A 24,991-nucleotide genomic window follows, 5' to 3' on the forward strand; every position below is an offset into this window, starting at 1 on the left:
CCGTCTGCTTTGAATCCTTTGTCCTAGACTCCTCATAAGCATAATTGCTTCAGTTCCTTGTTTCTCAAGATTACTAAATTAATGACGATCCAGCAATGCCACAAGAAAATAAGGATTGATAATAAATAAAAAAAAAAAAAATTAAAAACCCACCAACGTATCGCCCTGTGAACTAGACAAAAAAAAGTTTTTCTTTAAATCGATATTTTGTTCAAGGCTTGTAGAGGGCTCGGCCGACGCGACCCCTTAATCAAATGAGAAATACAAAAAGGTGCTATCGAAGGGTAGTATAAGTTCATCACTGCACTAAAGAGAAATGCAATCAATTTAAAATCGAGAGGACCTTCTCTTAATAGTTATTTACGTCGTATGTGCTACATAAATTGTACTTGCCATTTTTTAAGGAATGTTGGGTAGTAAAGCACGAGACAGTATATGTCTTGTGTTTCGTGAGTTTGGTTTGGCTTTCTGACGTGATGACACTGGCTTGTACTGTAAATAAGAAACCCCACCAGTGCAGTACGACTGCTAATTTGGGGTCTTGAATATGCATCAGGTAGTAATGAATATATGAACGCAGGGCCGATACGATGCTCGTCCAGAACAAAACACCGTAAATTATTTGTGTTTAATATTCCGTACAGTTTTTGTTTTCAAAAAGAAAACTTCGAATCAGAAAACAAAGGTACACATAAGAGCACACAGTGGTTAAGCTTGCCTCCTGCGTTTGGGCAAAACGGCATACCCTCACTATCTGGCGAATAACGAAGAATAATTAAGACAGAACGCCAAGCCAGTACAAGCACAAGGGTCAGCCAAATGGTCCAGCTGCTAAATATTGGCGTATACTAGTATGTTAGGAATGACTGAAGGCGATTTAACAAGTATTTTCCATTCAATGCATGCACGAAATCTTCAAGAATCGACAAAATACCCGTGTGAAACTTACTATATTACAACGGTACGCTGCAATATGTATGGTTGAAAATAATTAACCTGTCTTTTACATCGCAAAAAATTCCAAACGAAATGAAAGTCACAGCAACTAGGCTGCTATACAAAGGTGGAAACAAAATTAAATTCGGGACCTACAGGCCACTATTGACATATTGCCTGTGAAAGCAGATATCATGGAAAAGTGGGAATAAATACTTAATAATGACTTCCGTTAAAAGTTTTCCTCATTCTGTGGCGACCATTACATTTTTTTTTTTTACTTCCAAAACCAGGATAACCTTATCTTAGGGCTACATCAACCGCATTCATGATATTTTTGACAACAAAAAGATAGCAATGGCCCTGAGACATATCAAAATTCTGTAAAGATATTACAAACAGATATCGGCACACACACTAGTTTTCCAACAACGTTATTTTATCTAAACAGTAGCAAAACAAAACTGATGTGTTTTAGAAATCATAATAAATCGGTTACTCTAACCTTGAAAATCTTCTTACATTCAAATAGAGACGTCCCAGGCCAATCGATACTGCTGGCATTTGTGCCAGCTGTTAAATAGCTAAGCGGTTTTTACACTTCGTTAAGAAAATTATTTATTAAGAAACGACAGCCCGCATTGACCGCTGATTTATATAGCTTGAGAAGTGGTTGTAATGTCGGTTTAAGGCAGGCGTTTTTTAGGGCTTTAAGAGAATCAGTGGTGAGTTATGCCATCACAGCATATAGTCAATGTTCAGAAAAAAAAAACTGGCGGCAATTATAATTTTGAACAAGATAGCTACAAACTCTGCAAGGTTGGAGACCTTAATATTGATACTTGAAGAGGAAAACATCTATCGGTTTGTGACTATTTGAGTCTGCCTGCAAACTATGGCATTAGGAAGACAAGACTGGCGCCAACGAGAGAAAAGTTTCTCAGGGATAAATTAGCCACATCGTGTACCGATCATTATAATGTAAGAATTTCAAATAATGTGGTTGTCTTTTGTAGTCAACCATAAACTAACAGATCACCATGGTGTAACACGCCAAAACAACAGGGACAAAAAACGAAGGAAGAACTAGACTGGACGCGGGGCGTAACTTTCAACTGAATTGTTTATTTGGATGACAAAATTTAAAAAGATAAAATATAAAAACAGGCACACTTGGCAGAACACCAAAGATATGGTCTAAAAACACCCCCCCCCTCCCCCAAATGCCAGCGTCATTGGTTTTTTAAATAGTAGAATTCTTTATCAGTCAGGGACAAAGAGGGAGCGCTTATACAAGTATTGTCGTGGTGGGACCTAATCAGGAAGGCTTCGTGAATTTCTTTCAGTTGAAAGTTACGCCCCGCGTCCTGTCTAGTTCTTCCTTCGTTTTTTGTCCCTGTTGTTTTGGCGTATTACACCATGATGCAAAACCAACTAGTCCAACTAGCCATCCTTAACAGATCACACATTTGTTTCTACTCAGTTTTGTTTTTATTAATATTACAGGAGTAACTGAAGGCAGAGCCGGTGTTTGTGAATATTATGCATCGGGCTACCTTCAACTACTTTGTTTCTTCTTATAATTAAATGTCCTATCTGGGTGAAGTAAACCCTTCAGAATTATATCTTAATCTTGAATCAAATTTGAATTCATTTATGCGATCGAGTATTATAACTATTAGGGCATTAGGGCTAAAAAGCGTAGGCCTGAACAAATGTGGCTTAACGACGTTATCTTGGTGCAGTATGCTGGGTGTTTCAGAGAACTCGGGCCAAATCGCTCCTGCGAAAACTACTCATCACATAAAAAAAAGGCTTCTGTCGTTTTGGTTCTGGGCCAGGGGCCTATTTATGAAAATTATTAAAGTCCGGGATATTTAAATTGTTAATTATTTTTGCGTAATTAACTTTTTTAATATTGTATTTAAGGGCATGACTTCAATTAGAAAATTGCGCAGCATCTTGAAAAACACTAAATCAACAAATTGCAGAACGATAGAAGGCACGCGAAGTATTTTACGGCTTTTTGAAAAACCGCAAAATACTTCACGTGCCTTCTATCGTCCTGCAATTTGTTGATTTAGTGTTTTTCGATGATGCTGAGCAATTTTCTAATTAAAACTATGCCCTTAAACACACTATTAACAAAGTTAATTACGCAAAAATAATTAACAATCTAATTATCCCGGACTTTAATAATTTTCCTAAATAGGCCCCTGGCCAAGGACCAAAAACGACACAAGCCTTTTTTTGATGCGATGAGTAGTTTTCGCAGGAGCGATTTGGGCCTGAGTTCTTTGAAACACCCGGTATATAAAGAAACTTTTGTGGCAGCGTTGTAGACGGTCGCCTAAGGATGTGAGGTTGCGAGCGGAATTTAAGGCTTGACGAAATGAGATACACGCGCTAAACCACTCTGCGAAAAGAAGCCAAAACTTGGATAAATATTTAAAGCTCGTTATAACTTAACAGAAGATTGGTCAATAAAAAATCAGCTTCGTAACAGTAATAAAAATGAGCGTCCATGAACTGTTCGCTCCCAGCTTTGAATAGACCGCAGATTCTTTTAACTGTTACTTTTACAAGCGATTGCCTGAGGGACGGAGCTAGCAATGCCGATCAGTGACTGGAAAGAATGCGTCTTCGGCTTTTCTATGGACACTCTCACGTGTTGAGTTACGTACCATTGTATTCGATTTCCAACGTATTAGGACTCCGGGAATAGATGGCATATCAGTGATCGACCTCTGCGATAATTTTGAGTCACTCGAAGATGTGCTTTTATGTCTGATAAAGGCAATAATTCAAATCTGGAATTATGCCTGAGGACCTGGAAGCTGCATTTGTAATACCGATGTATGCGGGTGGCCCGCGTAATCAGTTTTCCTTATCGACCGATAGGTGGATTTCACAAATCGTAAAAAAAGCTTATTTTTTTTTTTTACATATCTATAAGTTTTCTGGTTTACAGAGTATGATCTATTCATCTTAGTAAGTCTTTACTTCTGGGAGATGTATGTCGTTACTAAATGAATATGCTTACTTTTTTGCATTCTTCTTTTGAAAACCACTTTTGTGTTTGGGCGCTTTTCCTTGATGAAGTGAAAGCGTTCGATTCGGTGAATCATGAAATTTTATTCCAAAAATGTTATCGAATGGGATTAAAAATAATAAAAAGTTATGTGATTTTCTGACAATTTCGATGGGAAAATGGAGCCCTTTTTTGCCGGTTTTCGGTTTCTGGTGCCCATACAGCCCCATGTATTCAAAAACTCCGTCGGCCGCCATTTTCCCATTGAAATTTTCAAAAGATCATTACTAACTTTTGATTAAGTTATCGGATCAGGCTGAAAATTTGGCATCTGGTTGTGACCTCTAGCACTACCTTTGCGCGGAGAATGAGCGTTCGGCGATGCCTAGTTTATTTTTGCGGTTAAAAAGACCGTGTAAATTTTCTTTTGTGACGCCCTGTAGATTACGCTGCACATATCTTGCAAGAAAACATCACTTCTTCCATGGACTGGTTCCAAAACAATAAAATAAATATGAACGCCGCTAAAACTGAAATCATGTTTTCGCCGTCCTTAGAAAAAAATCATGATGAAGTTTTACATGAAACAAAGTTTACATGATAAAGCTGCTTTGAAGTTTGATAAGTATATGCAGTATAATGGTAGCCATGATACAAGGCAGAATCATGAAAAACTAGTCCGTGAGTTCCGTTGCAAGAAAGATGTTTTTAAACATTCATTTTTTCCTCGAACCGTGTGCGAGTGGAATGCGTTGCCCCACAGGGCGTGACAGCTATTATTTCTGCTGCTTCGTTTGCTAGTGCAATCGATGATCTTTTCTTTGTTGCCAATGAGTAAGTTACCTGTTTGTTTTATTTCCATGCCTGTATGTACGCGAACTAGCATTCCCTGACGTTATCTTTCCACCACCATGCCTTGGCCCTCAAAAGTTGGCCGGCAGTATTCTCAAATAAATAAATAAATAAAATTCGTTCCCTTTTTTTTGTTTTTGCATAACTTCAATTGTCGGATATGTTGCGTAGCCCAGTTCAGTATGTTCCTTCGGTTAAAGGGGTAGTGCAACGAGTTTACTGTTGAAAGAATTGGCAATTTGTATTTTTATATTGTTTATCCAAGCACAAGTGACCAAAAATGAGTCACCTTGCCCCGAACAACTGCTATTCCGGTGCGTAATTGCCAAGAAGAAAACGAAATATTTGCCGATGTGCAGCCGCTTGTGGTGGTTAACGGAACTCATGTGTGATGTACTCCATGGGACACGCGGAAGTTAACAAAACCTGTCCTCCTCCGCTGCTACACTCGCCGTCAGCCCCGTAGCCAACCGTCTTTTGTGTCGATCGCTCGTCGCGACCTTCGACGATGCTAATTCTTTAAAAGTCGATAATCGCGGAGGACGCTGCTGGGGTCTTTGAAGAGAGACCCCAAGGGGAAACCATGGAATCTCCCATAGTATGTCACCCGAAAAGCGACGTGGATAGTTAAGAGGCACTTTGACCTTTGATTTGTTTCATTTTGTTTTACATAAAAACTACCCCTTGCAAGAAAATACCGTTTTCTGTTTTTTTGCGTGTTTTATGGGTGACATTAATTTTTGCAGTGAATAGGCCAAAGTCTGAAAATCGTTGCACTGCCCCTTTAAGGGTTTGCGCCTTGTTCTTTCTCTAAATTAAGTTAGAATACGCATCTCTCCTCTGTTTTGAAGCGCCTCAGATCTGTGCCATGTCAGATTTAAACACAAAAAGTGTTTCTGCGATTTGCCACTAGAAAAATTGAAAGACTCTCAACAAATCTTTGTAATGCGAAATTAGAGCGCAGCTCTTGAGGAGGTGAGGAGGGGGTACGGAGGGGAGGGTATGCGCCTCCTCCTCCTCCATCCCTCCTCTAACCTTCTCCTCCTCCAATTCAGCTTCCCACCGCTAAATTTAGTGGGGAAAATGAAAATGACGCCAAATGACTTGGTATCACAAGACTTATGGACAAATTTGGTTTGTCCGCTAGATTTAGCGGGAAAATGGAGGTCACGTGACTCAACACCATTTCAAATCCCCGCTAAACTTAGCGGGGAATTGAATTTGTGTAGAGGTCAGGTGACGTCAATTCGCCTGCTAAATCTAGCGGAGAAACTGAATTTCCCCGCTAAATTTAGCGGAGAATGGAATTGACATTGAGATCACGTGACGTCAAATTTCCCACTAAATTTAGTGCGGTTACGCCGACGCCGGCGCTGCGAAACCCGGAAATGGGCGCCTAACAGCTGCGCTCTAAAAGTTTTATTTATACCCTGTCATATACCGTTCTTAGATATGGCGTTACTCTTGTTTTTTAACTTCTCACTTAGGTGGTATGCCAGAATCGGCAGTATTTTGAGGGTATTGTTGATAAGTGTATCTTCGGGCTTAGCATCTTCTTCCAGTGAAAGCTTGTTTGTGCCTACTTAAATTGCCGTGTTTTTACTCTATTTTTTAAACTTCTGTACTTCGCCACTTTTGGTCCAGTGATTTTGGAACAAGGAGAATAGCTCCCTGTACTTTCAGAAATACTACACGCTATAATGTATACCATGAATTTATTGCCATTATAGGGAAAGTTTTTGATCATTTTATGTTCCTAAGATTTTTAACACCTACCCGAGTACATTTTATTACTAAAGTCTAACCTTTAACAAATATAAATCCCGGAAAACTTGCACAATGATAAAACCAAATAACCTAGGCACTCTTGCTAGCCCTCGCTCCTTGCTTTGAATCGGTAATGTTCGAGGAATGGTCAGCGCTGCCAGTTTCTGTGACACAAGCCTTCCTAGGCTTAAGTAGACCTGCTTACGTATGTGTTTTTTTTCCGTGAAATAAATTTTATGTGATTCGATTTGAACATTGCTTACACAACCTTGTTGATCGATTTAGAAATTAATAAAAAAGGAAATGCTTCAGGCTTACTGACCTTCCCGAAGCTGTATGAGTACATCATATTAACGCGTTATTAATATAATAAAAGCTTAAAGAAACAAAGGTTAGAAAGAGAAATATGAGACACACTGAACGATGTGTTGTACCCAAAATATTTATAGAATCTAAAAAAAAGACACAATTTTTTTGTTCTTTAATAAATCAGCAGATCACTTATTTGGATTATCCTTTACGAATAAAGTGAACTAAAAAAAAAAAAAAAAAACGACTCAGAAACTGGTATTTTGAAAATGACACGTGATGAAGTGGCTTGAACCTTTTGTCTTTCGTTTCCAACGTTTAATTAATTCGTTTGGGAATTCCTTTGCATTTCCACCCTGTATTCGACAGTAAAATGATTTCGTTGGATTTGTTTTGTTTTATTCAGTGCGACTAAAACATATGGTTAGTGTTATAAGAGTGATAATTGAATATGGTATGTGTTTCGTACGTTGGACCTGGCCCCACAGACAGCATTCGTTGCTTTTGTGAGCCCGAGGGGTTTGGTTAACCTGTTTCCTCGAATAAAATCACCATTATTCTTAAAATTTTATTATTAAAATTTTGACATTCACCCCCGCTGAAAGATAGAGCCTGAGTTTATCTCTTCTATAAAATTAGACAATAGCACTATCACACACAATGGTCATGAATGAAATATGATCCCGTGAACACGCGGATTTTAGAAAACGAGCAGAAGGGGAGAGAAGCAGAGAAAGGTGTCCACGAACGTTTATATTTTTAAAGCGGAGACATCTTTCCACATTGCAATGCTGACGTCGCGATCAACCTCTAATAAATGCAGCCTTAATTCCTCTTCCTAGTTGCCGACACAGCAGCAGTTTCGGTTCGTCCGTGTATTAACGCGACGTTTGAGTCGATTACTTATATTAAAAAAATTAATTCCAGGGTCCTCCGCATTTAAAACAATATCCAATTCGGGTGTCATTAAAGGTGTTCTAAAATACTGTCACAACGGCGTGATGGAGCTTACGCATGCTAGGCTATTCTCATGCTGCTACCGCGTAACTTTCTTGCACCGACAAAAAAATGAATAAAATAAAACGTCTTGAGTGTCGAAAAAGTGCTCTTTTACTTTACATCTTGATACTACGCTAAAATGACTTGAAATAGAAAGCGTTTAGATACCGAACTATGAAGCCAACCACCTTTCGTTCGCCATTTTGATCAAGATAGCGCCACCTTATGATCGTTAGAGTTGCGAATATTCACGTTTTCCGATACATTCTTCCGTTTGCGGATACACAACAGGGAAGTTGAAAGTATAGTGCTATAGGAAGTCTCTTCCAAGGATTGACATTCCAGATAGGTCGTTCGTGAGGGAAACAGCTCAGACGTGAGTAACATAGATGAACCGTACTTCACATTCATTGATTATATTGCGCAAGGACGCTAATAGCTTTCTACGGCAGTGATTGTCAAAGTTCGTTAAGTTCCTGTCCACTGAAGTATCAGGGAAGTTTTCGCCGGTTAGCGCGCGGAGTCTGCTAGCCACTGCTATAGGCTGTTGCAGGTTAAGTCTAGCACGACAAGGCCTTTCCACAAAGCTTTCCAGCTTGCCATGATTGCCGGTTTTGTAGCAGCAGCTTAGTAGGGCAAACCAACCTCAGGAGCCGCGTATGCACGAAATGTGTAGTTTGGTAAGTCTGTAGCCTCTGAATCATTTAGAAAATAAACAGCAACCAGTGTCGAGAATCGAGCCGCGGTCACCGGCGTGGAAGCCGAGTGCGCTGCTGACTCCGCTAGGGACCCAGCACGCAGGAACGAGAGGAGCAGAAACAGGTGGTGCATAAAGAGTGCGTTTGGGGAGAAGGAGGAATGGAAAGGGCAGGAAAGAGCGCTTCTCATGGTTTCTCGGTAACCCCTAAAATTCAGCGCAAAGGCTTTGTATCCACGTGGTGCTAAAGGGACGCGCGCGCAGCGTCACAAAGAGACAACAGTGTGGCGTAATCCGTTTCTATACAGAGTCCAACCTTTCTCTCCGCACGCGCCATTTAGCCTCTCGACCTCACAATGCCACCTAAATGCAGGCGCCCGTCTCAATATTATGGTCCTAACAATCAGAAGCGAAAACGACGGCGCGCAGAGGTAGCACGTGAACGGTAGGCTCAATGGGATCAACAGGTCCTGCCGCTGCTGCGTCAGCGAAACGACAACAGCATGCCGAGCAGCGATCAGGAGACCGAAGAGCCCAGATGTGGTGACTCAGCTTCGAAAGCGGCAGCACCGCCAAGAACATTGAAAACAGCGACAACCACGACAGCCCGACAACCTCTGCAGGGCCACGAACCATCGCCACACTGTGTTGGCGTGCGGTGAAATTGCGGAACGACCACTGTAACAATCCTAATGTTGAATAAAATTTTATTTAGTTTTAAAACACTTTTTGCTGACAATGGTCCTACAAAGCTCCCGCCGTTTGGTAAAATGATCAAACCTGCATCCAAGTTTTCCTTTCCACCCGTCCTTTCTTTAACGTTTCCACTGCTAAAGTGGGAAGCGGAGGGTTTTATGGGGAGAAACTTGTCGCGCTGCTCTTAACCTGCGGAAGACTATAGTAAATGTTTTAAAGGTGTATTTTCCGTCAAAGATTATTCGCGATTCCAGTGACCTACAGGGGGCGCCACCTGCGAGCAAACATGGCGGCTAGGAACGGGTCGGGTGGTGTCGGCCGGGCCGGCTGAACGGGAGGTGCCTTCAATTTGGTAGACTTTCTTGGTTTAATGCCCTACTTTCTAGATGTTTGAACTGCCACGGCAGACACTGTCTGAAGCATAATTTGTTTCCTTGGGTACTGTCCTTAGCTACTCCAGATGCTTCTATCATCATGTCTGCCAGCAAACGCCGTGTCTCTTGTTTGATGTATGTGCAGTATGACTGCGGCTTATCCGTCTGTGATCTTGTTCCTCACTGCAGACGGCGAACAGGAGCGTGGCCGTGATGCACCTGAGCTCTAAGGCGCAGCAGCAGCAGCTCCAGGATCCGTCGATGCACGACATGCCGACGGACGAGCAGGCCGAGGAGGATTCCAGGGGACACTTCCACAGCATCCAGGTCATGCTGGGACTGCACCAGCAGGGGGGCTCGTCGCCTGGACCGCAGGAACAGGTACGCAGCCGGAGAAAGCACCGTTGCGCCGCTTGCGGCCCATTGGTCGCACACCGACCCCTCTAGTGTAATGAGAGCTGTCTTCCAAATTTCGGCTCAGCACTTGGTGGATCAGCCTTGCACTGCACGTACACTCGTGGGGCCAAAAGCGTTTTTTTTCGCCAACAAACGCTGTAGCACTTAGTGCCTAAGTTTTGTACAGGATTCCGATCAATGCCACCTGTAGTCATTGGCAAGATGAGAACGATAGGGAGGTCTTTCAGGTTTCGCGCTTTTAGCGCGAGCTTCCTACCGCTTTGAGTGCGGCGTTTCGCGGACTTCGATTGTGCACTAAGAATTCAAAGCACTACGGAGGGCAAGGCGCGCATGCTGGAGGTATCCAAAAGAGACATCCATCCTTTCGTCCTTTCTCATTCCTTCAGTGGCTGTATAGTCTCTTACAGAATGAGAACGGAAAGGCGTCTCTTTTACATGCCCAGGACGTGCTAGCTGTCTTCCAGCGTGTCTGGCTATGTCGAAACGCACGAGACTCCAAAGCGTTATCGAAGGTAGAAAGCTGGCGTTGGAGAAGGCGTAACTGAAGGAATTCCCCGTTGGTCTCGCCAGCGACTATAAACGACAAGACTCGCACATTATGCCATCGTCAGTGGAGCCTCGAAGCGCCCCAAGTCTCGAACACGCCTAGGCTTGACCAGAGTACACTCAGTAAAGAGGCAGATGCGCGCATCTTGGTGTCGCGCCTGCTATAGATTGTGTTTGTTGTGAACTTGCGAGACGCTTCAAGACGCGCTCGCGGCGACGGGGACGCGAACTAGGCTGCGCTGCGTAGGGCGACTATTGATGAAGTTAAAAGGAGAAAGGTGCAGAACTTGGTAGGTGGCATTCTCCTGATACGCTCGGATCGCTCACATTGCGACAAAAAAAGTTACTTTGAGTTAGGCGACGTTCTGTGCGAAGCACGGAAAGAGAGCGATTCGATTGGTTGCTTGTGGTATGGTGACTATATAGTTTTTCTTGCATTGCCGCAGTTAAGGTGGATAGGAAAGTTGTGCCGGGCTGGAAAGGTTGAAGAAAGTTGGGTCATTTGAAACCAACGCATCAGTTTGAGGATATTTAATTTAGTTACATATTTCAAACCATTTTTTTTTTTGGTTGGAAACGGCAATCGGAAACGCTCTGCTTTCAATGTTGACGCACTGGCGTGTCTTTCTAGAGCCATGGAGCGAGTGGTCATATAGATAGTTTTTTTTTCTTGTTCAACACTTACAGCAACATTCTGAGTAGACAGATCTTGACCCGTTTGAATGTTATCCTAGAAAATGCACCGTTGGCGTCGTGAACTAGAGCGGAAAAGTGTTCTCGGTGCGGCTCTTTTCTTGGACACCCAAACCAGAGTTTTCGTGGTGTAACGCCGCCGGCCAGCGCAAGGAACAGTAATAAAATAGATCCCCGAAGGGAAGCAGGATGCATCATGTGTCTGGCCGGCGAGACATATCCCATCGATAACTGCGGAGGAAACGGTCGTCAGCTCCACTGATTAGCGTGACTTGCAAGGACACCAGTGGCTTTTTCGCAGCGCTCTGGACCGTTTTTGATAAGATCGACGAAGTCTTGGGCACCTAAATGAAGAAAGTCACTGATTACTCTTGAGGTTAACGCACTGGAACGTAAGTGGGTGCGGTAATTGAGAACAGCTTCCTAAACCTATTTTGAAACGTTACCGGAAAATAATGAATCAACGTTACTCTCTTTTGAAATAATACTGTAATAAAAGTATACAAGTTAAATGAGAATTTTAGTTTTTGTTGATATTATGTTGTCCTACGTGTAAAGAATGTTGAATTAGAGCAATATAAATGTCAAAGTTCGTACAAGTCCTTTCCCTCCGTTGTCTTTGGAAAACGTCAGCTGTGGCGTTGAATACTCTCTTAGCTGACGGGGGGAAGGCGATCTTTGTTGGATGCCGTTCTTGGGTAGGTAGTGTGGCTGGATGACGTCAGTGCCGTTGTCTGCTGCTGCTTTTTAGGCCCGGATCAAGTGGCCAACGCCGTAAAGACATAGGGTCGTGAGAACTCCCCCTCCCCAAAGTAAATAACCTAGAACATTCAGTAGGATTGCTTTGCAAGCTGACCTGATGACCCTTGCGATATCTTAGTTCTTCCGAGCGACAGAAAACACAATTTAACATTCATTGTGGCTTAACTGAGTGACTCCAGAGAAACTGACGGATCTCTTCAGCAAAACCAATTTTCGCGAAGTTCAACAACCGCAGACATTGAGAAGAGATAGTAATCGATTACTAGCGGTTAATTACAGAAACATTAACTTTGGAATTGTTATTACCTAATGAATATAACCGAACTTCCTTTCACTCATTCATTTGCTTTAGTGCCACAAAACAGCTCTACGCCTTTTACAGAGGTAGCTGTTAATGCCCATTCTCGGCAAAAAATGTTCATGTACGAATGCAAAACCCACACTACAGCAGAAGCACTGCTCTCCCTCTCCTCGTCGTTCCTCACACCATCACACTTACACGCCAACTACAGCAAGGCTCTCTTTCGTCCACCCCTCCTCCCCACTTCCCGCTTGTAAGCCGCCGCTGTACAGAAAAACCCACGTTATCACAGGGAGAGCGCCCTCTCCTACCAATCGTTCCCGCTACGTCCACAGACCGTCCAGCGACGCTCTCTCCCCCCCCCCCCCCACCCCCGGCCACAGATACACACACACCCATACGCACACCCTTCCGGCAGCCGCAGTTACGAAATACCCAAGTGGTCGCGCTGTGGCAACACGCTCCCTTGTTTCCCCACTGCCGCCACCCAGGTTCCGTTCTCAGAACCCCTTGCGAACATTGTAGCGCAGCAGACTGACTGAAGGCAAACCTCCTTCATCATGTCCTTCCACAATGCAGCAGCTCCCGCTGTCAACCGCAGCCTACTTTGTCGTGGTCGTATTTTAGTGGAGCGCTACCTCATATTAATAAGAACTCGCCTCTCATGAACAAGTGTTGACATGTCACCATGGAAGAGAGACGTCAAAGAACTTTCTAAATGTTTGTTCGTATCCAAAAATATTAATATCAAATTTACCTGAGGTTAGATACGAATACGTTAGCAACCAGTTGCAGACTGGTAATGGGATCAGTGTTGCATAAAACTGAAAGATAAAACAACGAGCGTACATGATGGACTATTGATGAACACGTAAATGTACACAGCTCAGTAGCGATGTAGTACAATCAACAACATATTCACAACCTTATGCAAAAACATGAAATCACTCATCATCCGTCTATTAAATAATGAGTGTAAACCAATCAGTTTACATATATTCTCAAAGTCATAAAACAACATTGAATTGTAATTTGAACTTGGACTCAGTAGATAAAATGTCAATGGTTACTACTCAATCTGGTACCAGTAATGTCACTCTGATAAAAAAGAAAAAGGCGGTAAAGCCTTTAAGTCTAGCAGGATCTAGTCCAAACCATATCTCCACAATGGCTTGTGGTCGCTGAAATCCAGACGTGTCCATATTGCGTCGAAGGAGTCGATCGCGTGCAACCATTACATTTTATCGCAGTTCGTTGCGGTTCGATTACTTACTGCGACGTATTCCCCCTTCGCGCGGCAGCTGTGCGGCCCGGCAGACTACGTGCCTGCGACCAACGTGTCGCCCTTGGACCCCATGGGCACCGGCGGGATGGGCCAAGGAAGCGGCATGCTGTCGGGTCTGGTGACCATGTCTCCCTGCCTCGGACTCCGAGTGCGCGACATGGGGGGACCGCTGCCCAGTATGTCCGGCGGTACCGGCCAGCATCAGTCGATGGGGATGACACCCACGGCCACCGTCGTCGGCGGAGACCCCGGCTTGACCAGGAAAGAAGGTGACTCTCGACATTCGAATACCCGTTCGTGTGGACGGTGCCGGCTGACCGGAAGGCTGGTTCCCACATGGGCGTTGGAGTGTGACAGACTGCGTTGCACGCACTGCTGCCCTATATCATCCTACTAAAACGCTATAGGACCCATGCGAACCATACCCCAAGATACCGAATGAATGAACCATATATCATACCTATTTTTTCTTTATGAAGAGCGGACAGGTGACGCCAATGTTTGGCCAGGGTCGTCTGCCATACTTTGCCTGTGTCTCGAATTAGTTTTCATAACTAGCAATATTTTGATTACACACCTGTGGCGCACTACAGCTTGCAATATTTTGTGTTTTTTATTCGTGTGATACTCGTATAAGATATGCGATTGTCTCGTACGACTTACAATTATAAAGGCCAGCGATAACACTTAATTTTCAGATCTTTTTTACTTGTGGTATTATGAGATATTATGGGATGTGGGATATGGTGGAGCGCACATCCGAGACCACGTGACGACGTGATGTGACTGACGTCACGTGGTCACGTGACGTGTCACATGACTCCGCTTGCTACTCATGGCCCCCAGACTATAGCCGGAAGGCTTAATGACCAATCGTTAGTTGGTCAGGCCAAGTGAAAAATAATAGGAACTGTTCGCATTTTTTTTTTAATTTCTTATCCTTGGCGTTGTCTTTGCACAGCGATGTGATTTCGGCGAATATAACTCAAGGGTAGGCTTTCTGCTCGGTGGTCTTTTTGTAGTGTGTCATTGCATAAATGCATAATACGAATGGATTAAACGAAATCCATGTACGAAGGAAAAGCTGAATCACGAATATATGGCAGCCCCAACATCTCCATGTATATCTCGATGCTAGACGTGACACCCTTTAAATTTGTTAAGTGGTAAGTGCTGCCACTTATTTGCCTCTGGTTGTGATTATTTAAAACCTATAGACCTTCGCGAAAATCGCCTTCTGCGTGCTGCCATATTTGTCTGCTTGGCTGTGGAACGACTTCTGAGCATGCGCTGTTTCTCTGCTGTGTGATAGGTCAGATGCTGTGCATGCGTCCAGAGTCCAGTGACTCGGCATTTGTAGCCTGGGCGATAAGCGATGCAAAGGTCTATAGTCCCTGACAAAATTAGAACGGCAGCAAGGGGTTTTCATTGTCCCGCCTCCAGTCCGAGCTTCCTACCTTCGACAATGCTTCGACGTCTCGGGCACCTTGAGCGCGCGCGTGCAGTCAAAGAACGATGGAAGGCACGGAGCGCAAGCTGGAGGCAGGGCGTCCAAAAGACACGCCATGCCGTTTTTATTCTGTCGGGGTCTATAAAATTTTTTTTTCTGTGTGTGGACATGATGGTTTGCGTTGTGAATGTGCAAGGTTAGCTGTAAATAGTCATTTCGTAAATTAAGGGTTGTTCAAAGTCATGGTCACACAATATCAGGGTATTTGTCAGATACTCGAAATATGTTTACGCTTTTTTTTTTTCATCACCGTGAATATTTTTTTTATAGAGCCCCAGAAGACGAAGACGCCTGAAAAGTCGTCGACATCTGACGGAGACAAGACAGCGAAGAAGAAGAAAACAAGGTACAAACATTTATCTTCATGTGTTGTTTAAATGGGGATACTCAGTCAACTTTCAGCGTAAAAAATATGTTTGTTGCGATGAGAGTGCAGAAAAAGAAAATTTTGCGGTTGCAAACGCAAGGACATTTTTTCGTAAACGAGCGGCGAAGATTCCTGGGGACGACAAAAGGTGCTTTATTTCGGTCGCTGGTTGAAATGGGGTCTTCACAGTAGCTCCGTTCTTTGGCCCCAGATTCGGATTTTTTCTGACAATTTAGGGCCCCGAAAGCCCGAAGAGGTATAACCAAACTTGATCTTGCCAGAGTCTGCTTATCTTGGCCCGTCAAACAAGTGCCAGACTTCGCTGCCTGGTTGATCGGTGGTCAACAGGCTTCTTTGGACCTCACTTATGAAGCAGAACTAGGCTTCAGTGCTGCGTGTTCGGTTCGCGCATGGAGGTCCTAAACTGACAAACAAGAGGCAAAGTTTGGCTTCACTGCTCGGTCATTCGGTTGCCTTCTGGAACATTTGGGCTTCAATTCCCAAGTAAATGTCAGAATTAGTTTTCAATGCTGGTTGTTCAATTGTGACCTGCCAGCTTTATTTCATCTGTGGCCTTTTTTTTGTGGTGATTTATAGAAGTGTTAGATTTCCGCATTTCTCTATCTAGCTAGGGTTAAGAAAAAAAAAGTAATTTGGGCCTAAGTAAGGCCATAGAGCAATACTTTATTAGCCCAATTTATACTACTAGAAATGCCAAACTTGGGCCTAGTTAGGTTTTTCTCAAGCGGCTGCCTTGGTGGAGCTGAAATGCTGCACTTCATGAGACATACAAAGTTGGGCAGTTTGATACTTTAACCCTTTTTCAGGGGGAAAAACCAGCCCTCAGATGCCTGAGAAAGGCATGCTTTTCGTGTAAGGTTCGTCAAAATATTAAGCGCCAGAGGAAATCAGGCATCTGTGTGAAGTCCTTATTTCGAACTCTTTTTGTTCACGTTCCGCCCATCGAAAAGCACCACGGAAAGCCCAAGAACGCACCTGATGTGGCCACACCTCCGTCTTCTTCCACGCAATAAAGTACGTCTGCTATGGTCACCGAATATCAATAAACGCACACGCAAAAGCAGCGTCTGAAGCAAGCCACAGCCGCGCCATTTTCCGAACGCCATCTGCTACCAACGAGGCAACACTAGCTTGGACTCCAAACTATAGACGTTTGCAATTACGGCCTCTGGGCGCCGCCATCTTGCTGCTGGTGTGGGTAGATTGTTTGATAGTCAAGCATTGCTGAGGCGTAGCCATGGCCTCAGCAACGCTTGACTATCAGACGATCTACCCACGCAGCAGCAAAATGGCGACGCCCAGAGGCAGTACTTGCAAACGTATGTGGCTTTCAAACAGACCACGCTGTGCGCGATTACCTCTCGCCTCGCTGCCCTTCACTCCGAGAAACTTTATTATAATACAGTTGCCTCGATTTATAATCTCAGGCCCGAGCGTGCACCAGGCCTCGCACACGACATTTGGAAGATGGCGTCTGCCGTCGCTGGCTTCAGACGCTGCGTTCGCGCGTTCCTGCAAAAAGAAGAGCTTCGTGGCTACGGTGACGCTTACCATAGCAGACGGACTTTATCGCGCGGATGGATAAAACGGGCTAGCGAGATGAAGTGTGTACTCGGGCTGTTTCGCCGTACTTTTCATAGGTTGGAACGTGAACAGGAAGAGTTCAAAATATAGACTTAACACAGATGGCTGGTCTTCTCCATTCCCTTTTGACGAGCCTTACTCGAAAAGTATGTTTCTAGCTCGCAATTTCTACCACGTTTGTTGTACTCCAACCTGGGACTGAACTACATATGTACCAAAAGTGGTACACCTGAATATTTAGAAATTAGCTGGCAATGCGGTGGCACGCATTTCGGTTCCTATTGTTGGCGGCGTGCGCGAACTAGAGGGGGCGCTTCTCTAGCTATCATCATCATTGTTTGTGACGTAGCGGATAGGAAAGACGAGGCGGACGGCGCAAATTCTTTGGCTCGTCAGCTTGGTTCATGTGTTTCTTGGGTTTACTCTGCAAAACCCTTTTTAGCGTTGTGTTTATTTCGTGAGGTAATATTTGGGGTCGCACATTTTATCAGAGCTTGAAGGCGTGACACGAATTGTTGTGCTAACAGACACTTTTGGTGCTAAAGTGACGAAGCGCGCTGTGATTGTGGTGTACTGTCCTCTACCCCAGCACTAAATGCTGGATATTCATCGCTTTACCCCAGTACAACACCTGCAACAATGAACACAAAGTATTCTTATTAATATGTAAACGAAATTAAACTGAGGAATGAATGTATCATCGAATGAAAGAAATTAAGGCAAACTGAAAAATGTGTGTAGTATAAACTTCAATGAAAAAGAAAATTCATGTATCCTGTTCGTTCCACTGCTGATCTCTTATTTCAAGATTATAATTAGTTTATTTTTTAAATTTTGATAACCAGCAAACAGACAATTTCTCGAAGTATACAGCTAAATGAAGAGGTGGCTAATTTGCGGAGTTGTTTATTACTCACCCGTTTAGCCAGAAAGGTGCGAAACCCCCATCGCGATTGAGATCAGTTAGATCTATAAGTTGATAACACTTAAACGCCCCTCCCCCCCCCCCCCCACCAAAAAAAAAAAAAGAGAAGAAAGTTATACATTCACTGTGCATTGCGACCATATGTTCGTTTCATTTCGACAAACCCAAATATTTCCGTAAAATGTGTGGTGCGCTTTTGAATGAGTGATTTTATTAGTGTAATCATATACTGTCAAAATGTTTGATAAAACAAAGTAATCAATCGTATTAATTTTTCGGGCCGCGACCGACAATTAAAGAAGTTCTGTAGATTTCTGCTCTTCCTTCCAGCAGAACTCGCGATGTGGCAAACTCCTTTTCCCCTCATCCGGTGCGGGAGGGAGAAAGCGCCACGGTAAAATAACAACAATCACTTAGTAAACTTGGTTCGCACGATGCCGTACAAATTCTCGTCAGCAACAGTCGAATCACGCTTAAACGGAAGCGTCGGTATCGGCAAGCTCAATGTAGCTAAAAGAAGTGGGCCGCACCAGGTCACTCAACAGTGCGCGCGCACGCTGTAGAAATGGAAGACTTCCTACACTCCGATGGCTGCGAAACGTCTTCCACAGGAGCCTTCACAGGTTTAACGGAACAAGAACCTGAGACGTCGTGAATGTCCGTCACGCACGCCGCGCAGGCTGTTACGTGAAGCTCCAGGCTTCTTTTAGAACATAATAAAGGTTGTCACACAAAAAAGCGGCTCGGGGGCGCTTGAATTTACTAGAAAAATCATTCCCGAAAAACGTCCTACACTCTTCTTCAAAAAATAAACCGTTAAAAAAATCGGCAAAACTGAGAGCCAACAAGCACTTCGTGCGACTACGTAGCGCGTCGTGTGCTCGAATCCTACCCGTTCAGTCAAAGCAGAGCGCCCGGTACACGGTGCCACCGAAACACCTCGTCGCAGATTACAACGAGATGTAAGCGGGAGACACCCCAGTTAGCAGTCTTAGTGAATCTACAAAATCGCGTCTCTACAACGAGGCGGAAAGTGGTTCGTATCGTGGATGACTGGCACCCTGCTCTGAAGCAAATTTAACCTTCCATTTTCAAAGCCAAGACGGGAGTGCCGACAGTATCTTTCAGACATAAAGGCGACAAGAAAAAAGGTAGAGAACGTACACAGGTTTCCCAACTGGCGCCGCTACCGATATAATTCAAAGCACGCATATTAGTAGAAATAAATGAACTGCGTAAAGGACGAGGACAGAGGTAGAAACGAGTACGACACACGGAGCGCAGACTTCCAACTGTTTATTTGGCGCATATTATACTGGCCCAATAAATCTTGTTGCTACTTGGAAGTTCGTGCTTGTCCGTTCCCTTTCTGTTACTTCCGTCATTATCTGCTTCAGATTTTATTCTTATGCGTGCCAAAGTAAAAGTTTTGTCGAGAATGGATGCTCTTCAATTCGCTTCGACACCGCGTCCGTGAGACTGACCGCGTATTGAACAGGAACCTAGACAAAGTGGGGTTTATTAAACGAAGATGGCGGCGGTCGACTCTCCTGGTCATTGAAGCCACGGTCAGACTGCTAATGTATCATACAAAAGACGGTCTGCAGACACTGCCGAAAGTGTTCCTTGTATGATGGGTTTGTCTCATATTAATAACGCAAAAAAGGTCTGCAAAAATATTCGAAATATGTATGAAGCAGACACGCTGAAGAAACATGCTTCAGACGTGCCCGCAGATGACCCTGTCATGATGTTTGTAGCGAACACCATATATTTTGTATGATGTACGAGCATTGGGACCGGTTTTTTCATAGCGGAGGGCAGGTCTGGCCACGAAAATAGCGGCACCAGAATGTACAAACCTATTGGTTCGTTCGGAGCACATTGTCAGAAAGGCGCTGTTAACTCGCGCAGGACAACGTTCACGGCCTTCCAGTTGGACGAGCTGGAGAGGGCGTTCCAGAGAGCACCGTATCCCGACGTCTTCGCCAGGGAAGACCTGGCACTTCGGCTGAACCTAAGCGAATCTAGGGTACAGGTGAGGGAATGGCCGCTACAGATATCCATACACTTGCACATGCTGTTCTTTTTTCCATCTTTAGAACGCCCACTCGTGGCCTCGAGAAAAAGAGATGAGGGCGATACCGTTTAGCAGTGTTGGACGGAACGGCGTTCCAAGGAACGGCGTTCCTGGAACGCGTTCCTTTTAGGAGGAACGAAGGAACGCCACCGTTCCATTTCACATCGGTGGAACTGGAACGGGAACTCGTTACATTTTTGCTGGAACGGAACGAGGAACGGCGTTCCTTTTTTCGTTTAGTGGGGTCATTTTTATACTATTTTTACGAGGGAAATTTTAAAAGTATAAAAGCTATTTCATCACGAAGATATTGCTTTTAACTCCTTCACGTTTTGTTTACTTTTTTTAGGATTATATTGTGTGGCTATTTAGTTTCTGGTGTTTAAAAATTTTAAATGTTCTCATTAACGGCGAGGGAGAAGAAGATGACGATTTGAGGAAGGAGAAATTTATCACTGAGTTGTTAGTCAGCGCTGCGAGTGTGTTTCCTTCCTGTGTGCCTGTGAGTGTGACTGTATCCGCACTGTTCCATCCAAGCATCCAAGCCATCCAAGCAAGAATTACTAACTAGCCCAAGCATCCACATTATCAAGCCCATCAAGCCATCCTCAACGGCTCAACCTCGAGGCTGTTTCTGTTTCTGTCCTGGCTTGGCTTAGCTTGCTTGTGTCTCTCGGATGGGTGGATAATTGCAATCACGGTACGCCTTGTAGTAGGCGATAGCTTGCGCCACCTAGATTGAATGTAGCCAATGGAACTGAATTTCGAAATACTGCCATAATACAAAAGTAATAATAATTGTAGTGCATCCGGGTTTTATTAAAGAATTGTTTGATTAAAACTACATTTAAAAGATGTCCTAAACTTACACAACTACATGTAATAATTTGAATGTGAAATTTAGTTAAGCAGTAAACATGAACTGTGTATACTACCGCCATTTCATTCATTTATTTTTTTAAAAACGCAATCAAATTGAGGACGTATATATTACCTCTAACTTTGTATCCTTCGTCCTCAATAAGTTCTTGGAAGGACGTTTCTAGGATGATCCATTGACTGACGTTCTCAGGATATCCTGAGGATGTCTTGAAAACCGTGAGGACGTTTGTACCTTTTGAGGACGTCCTGAGGATGTCGGGTGTTGTCTGGGTTCCCATTAGATGGGACAGATAAAAAAAACTGCTTGATCTAACCGAATATGGTATTCAGAAAAATACAAATGTAACGTATATGTAACGAAACGTTTCATCTTTTTAACTGTAACGGGAACGCGTTCCTTTCTCACAGATGGAACTTGTAACGGGAACGCGTTCCAAAATTCAGAAGGAACGAGGAACGAGCTGTCGTTCCTTTTTTTGAGGAACGTGTACAACACTGCCGTTTAGTATTAATTGAACGGAAAGATGCTGCGAGTTAATATAACAAGTTGACTATAGAAGGGTAGGTATACACCTGGGCTAGTCGCTTAACATTAGTTGTTGGTTGTTTAGACAACGGGAGTTTGCTCTGCCAGAGTATGGGGGCATAGTTCAAGCTGTAGATGAGACTTTTAGCCGATGCAGTACGACTGCTAGCCTGGGCTGTTGAACGTGCATCGGGCAACAGTGAAACACGAGCGCACGCCGGTACCATGTACTGGTTGGTACGGCATAGCTAAAAAGAAACACTAACATTGCCAAGAGGCCAGATGGCGAACAAGTGGAAGAAACATTTCTTCTTATAGCCGCTTGCCTCCTGGCACTTTTATTATTATCAGTTATTACGAACTGTGCATGATTCAATATCGTTATATTGAAGAATACTTTGATTCTGTGGCCTTTAAAAGGTACACTTCAACGGTTAAGGGCCGGAGCAGGTGGTCGCCATCTAGGAAATAATGCTTTATTTACAGCTCTGGACGTTAGCCTGGCCAGCCGGCAGTGGGCATTGCTAGCAAACCGCCGCACCACACTTTGTTTGGCCGTGCATGGCCTGCATGTGCTTTGTGCGCTTGAGACGAGTTCCGTCTTTCCATCCTTGCCCCCGCAGGTGTGGTTCCAGAACCGACGCGCGAAATGGAGGAAGCGTGAACCCCCAAGGAAGACCAACTTCCTGCAGACCGGTAGGTTGTCTCGATACGACGCCGCCCTGGCGCGGATTCTGTCGCCGGATTTCGGTGTGTTTTTGCTCTTACATCGCTGGCCCGATAAATATAATACTGTGTCAACAATGGCAAGCATGGCGCCCCGATTTTGACCCACTAACGTTGGCCCCGATCACGGCGTGAGAGTGACCCCGACGGCTGCTTCACGGGTGCAAACATGTGCAGCGTGCGCGTGAACGTAGATTCGGGAGGCTTGCAAGTTGCAATTGATCGTGCTTGCTACCACGAGCAGAGACATGGCGGCGGACCGCGGCCCTGCTCTTAATCGTCCATAGTCACTGACGAGAACATCAGGGCGACTATTTCCGGTGCCTGGCCTGCAACACGAGCTCGCTGCCTTCGGTCGTCCTTTGGCCGCTCTGCTCGGTTTGAGGCTCAAAGGGCGCCGAGGTGTTTTGGGGGGTGGGAAGCCCGCGCTGGAGATGGGCCGACTGAAAGACTTCCCCGCCGCTCTCATTCCGTTTGTTACATTCACTGACATTATTAGAACGGCAGAATTGACGTGTTGGAACACAAGTACCGATACATGCATATTAGTTTACGTGTCGTACTCATTGGCTGCAAGTTTCTTTTCATGATACGAGTGTTTTAAAGAGGTAAACGTTTTTATTTGTAGCAAAAAAAACTGTTTTAATTTTTCATACAAGCGTATACAAAAATAAAGAAAATGTTATGCCCCTCGTACAGGAATTTAAAGTATTTTTTAAAACATTGGTTTAGAACAAGCTCGGCTCAAATTGATTTATGTGCCCTTAGACTGCAGTAAAGTAGAATTTTGAGAAGCAGAAAATGTATTGAAATATGCATGAAAAATATACATACCAAGATTCAAAACAAAAAAAAACAACAAAAACAGAAATCACAAAAAAAGCTGGGTTTAATTACGCCTTTGATATTTCTCAAAAAGCAACCTTCAAAGCTGCAAGAAATTATTTTAAATATAATGGACTGCACGAGTTTATACGCCAGCGGTTCAAACCACAGTCGCATTGGAAGAAAAATTAAGTTCTTTAGAACCATGTATTGTTTCATTATATTATGCTTGTATGACACAAGCGGACTAGGTTGTCATGCGCCTAGAAACGGATCGTTGATTTTGTGCACTCGAGTGTTAGTATGCCCTAGTCGAGGACAACTTTTCGTGGTGATTAAGAGAACATGTGAGTGACTCTGCATAGTTATGAGGGGCTGTCAGGGTTGTGCGAGCACTCCGGAGGTCATTGCTTTGACTGCCTTACTGCATCAAAAAGTTGCCGAGATAATACCGCCTTTTTTAATTTCATCCCTCAATGAACAACAGCAGCAGCGCAGAACTTACAGAAAGCATCACCTTACCCGTCCACGTCTCCGACGCTACCCCCCTTGAACCCGACCATGGACTCCTGGGCGTTCGGCTCCGGAAACCCGTACGACTTCGGCTTCCAGACCTCATTGCCGGCGGGGCCAGCGTACGGAGCCGGGTTCGGGACCGGCTCCAACATGTCGGCAAACCCCAGCAGCTTCTACAGCCCGATGCTGCCTCCGGCACAGGGCGTGGGCCCGGACTCGATGCTGCAGTCGCAGACGAGACCTTGCGCCACGTCGTCCCCCGACGGGACCCAGCACCGGTCAGTTATGTCTTACGGCGTCGCCGACGGCAAGAAGAACTCCCTGGGCACCTCCAATGGGCTCCTGGATGGGGACATGCACCAGATGGGTTCGCTGCCCCACCTGCTTATCAAGGGCAAGGACGCGTCGCTGTCTCCGCTCCCTCCACTTGACTTCTTCACTTAGCCCGTGCGTAAGGCTTGTCGTTGGTAGCATGAGCAGATCCGTGATGCCGGGATGTGCTCAGTGTGCTCAAGAGGGAGATGGTTCAAAGGAAACTCGAATTGTTTTTCTTTCACCCTTGCTAACTACTGCTGACAATATATCCGTGATGAATTCTATACAGTATGAATTACCTTTTTGATGTCGGAACAGTCTTTTTTCTATCGTCCTTGTTTGCGGATGGCCCTGAAAGTGATCGATTGGCCTTGTCGAGATTTAAAAATTGAATTGTATCGTTTCTGCGTTAATAGATGCACTTCCGACGACTTTCCGTTGGTCCTGAGCAGGCTGGGTGAATTGTTGACGATTACTAGAGTAATTGCTTCCATTCAGGACTTTCCAAACGTTCACACGAACAAAAAACTATATTGAAAAATAAACGAATGTAAAGGCGCGGGCAGTAGGTGAGCTCCGCGCAGTGTGGTAGCAGTCACAAAAGAGACGACATCTTGTACTGAGTCATTACGCGATCGTGGAAGCTGTAAACGGCGCGCGCGAGTACTAAAGTTCTCATCAGCTGTGCTGCCCGCCATAAGACGAAACATGAAGTGAACGAGCTTTCAGCTACTTGATTTCGAAAGGACACATTATGAAGCTTTGATCTCTATCTGGCACGGGAGCTCTTGGCATATCAATAGAAAGAATAAATGTCTGCCGTGTTGTCAATATCTAGTGGAGTTTCGTCAGTGATTACGTACGAAGTAATGGGGGTAGACCTACGAGGTTGCACCATCGCTGAAACAACATCACCATCACATGTTTTGAACGTATGTTCCTGTGGTACGGTACACTAAAGCACACCGTACTGGGTCTATTTTTCGAAAACCGTTTCCGCGCAATCATTCACGATATTTGGACTAACCTTCCCCCCCAAAAAACCTTCA

General features: G+C 44.4%; 1 protein-coding gene across 1 annotated transcript; it reads left to right on the top strand.

Annotated features, from left to right (window-relative positions):
* Window positions 1-9,874: 9,874 nt before the first annotated feature.
* LOC121837497 (retinal homeobox protein Rx1-like) lies at window positions 9,875-24,071 on the top strand. Its single transcript, XM_042293093.1, has 6 exons — window positions 9,875-10,042; window positions 13,682-13,934; window positions 15,446-15,521; window positions 19,987-20,110; window positions 22,184-22,256; window positions 23,599-24,071. The coding sequence occupies exons 1-6, from the start codon at window positions 9,875-9,877 to the stop codon at window positions 24,069-24,071; spliced, it is 1,167 nt and encodes a 388-aa protein (XP_042149027.1).
* The last annotated feature ends 920 nt before the right edge of the window (window positions 24,072-24,991 follow it).

The sequence above is a fragment of the Ixodes scapularis genome, unplaced genomic scaffold, assembly GCF_016920785.2.
Source record: "Ixodes scapularis isolate PalLabHiFi unplaced genomic scaffold, ASM1692078v2 PGA_scaffold44__24_contigs__length_19508400, whole genome shotgun sequence".
NCBI lineage: Eukaryota > Metazoa > Arthropoda > Arachnida > Ixodida > Ixodidae > Ixodes > Ixodes scapularis.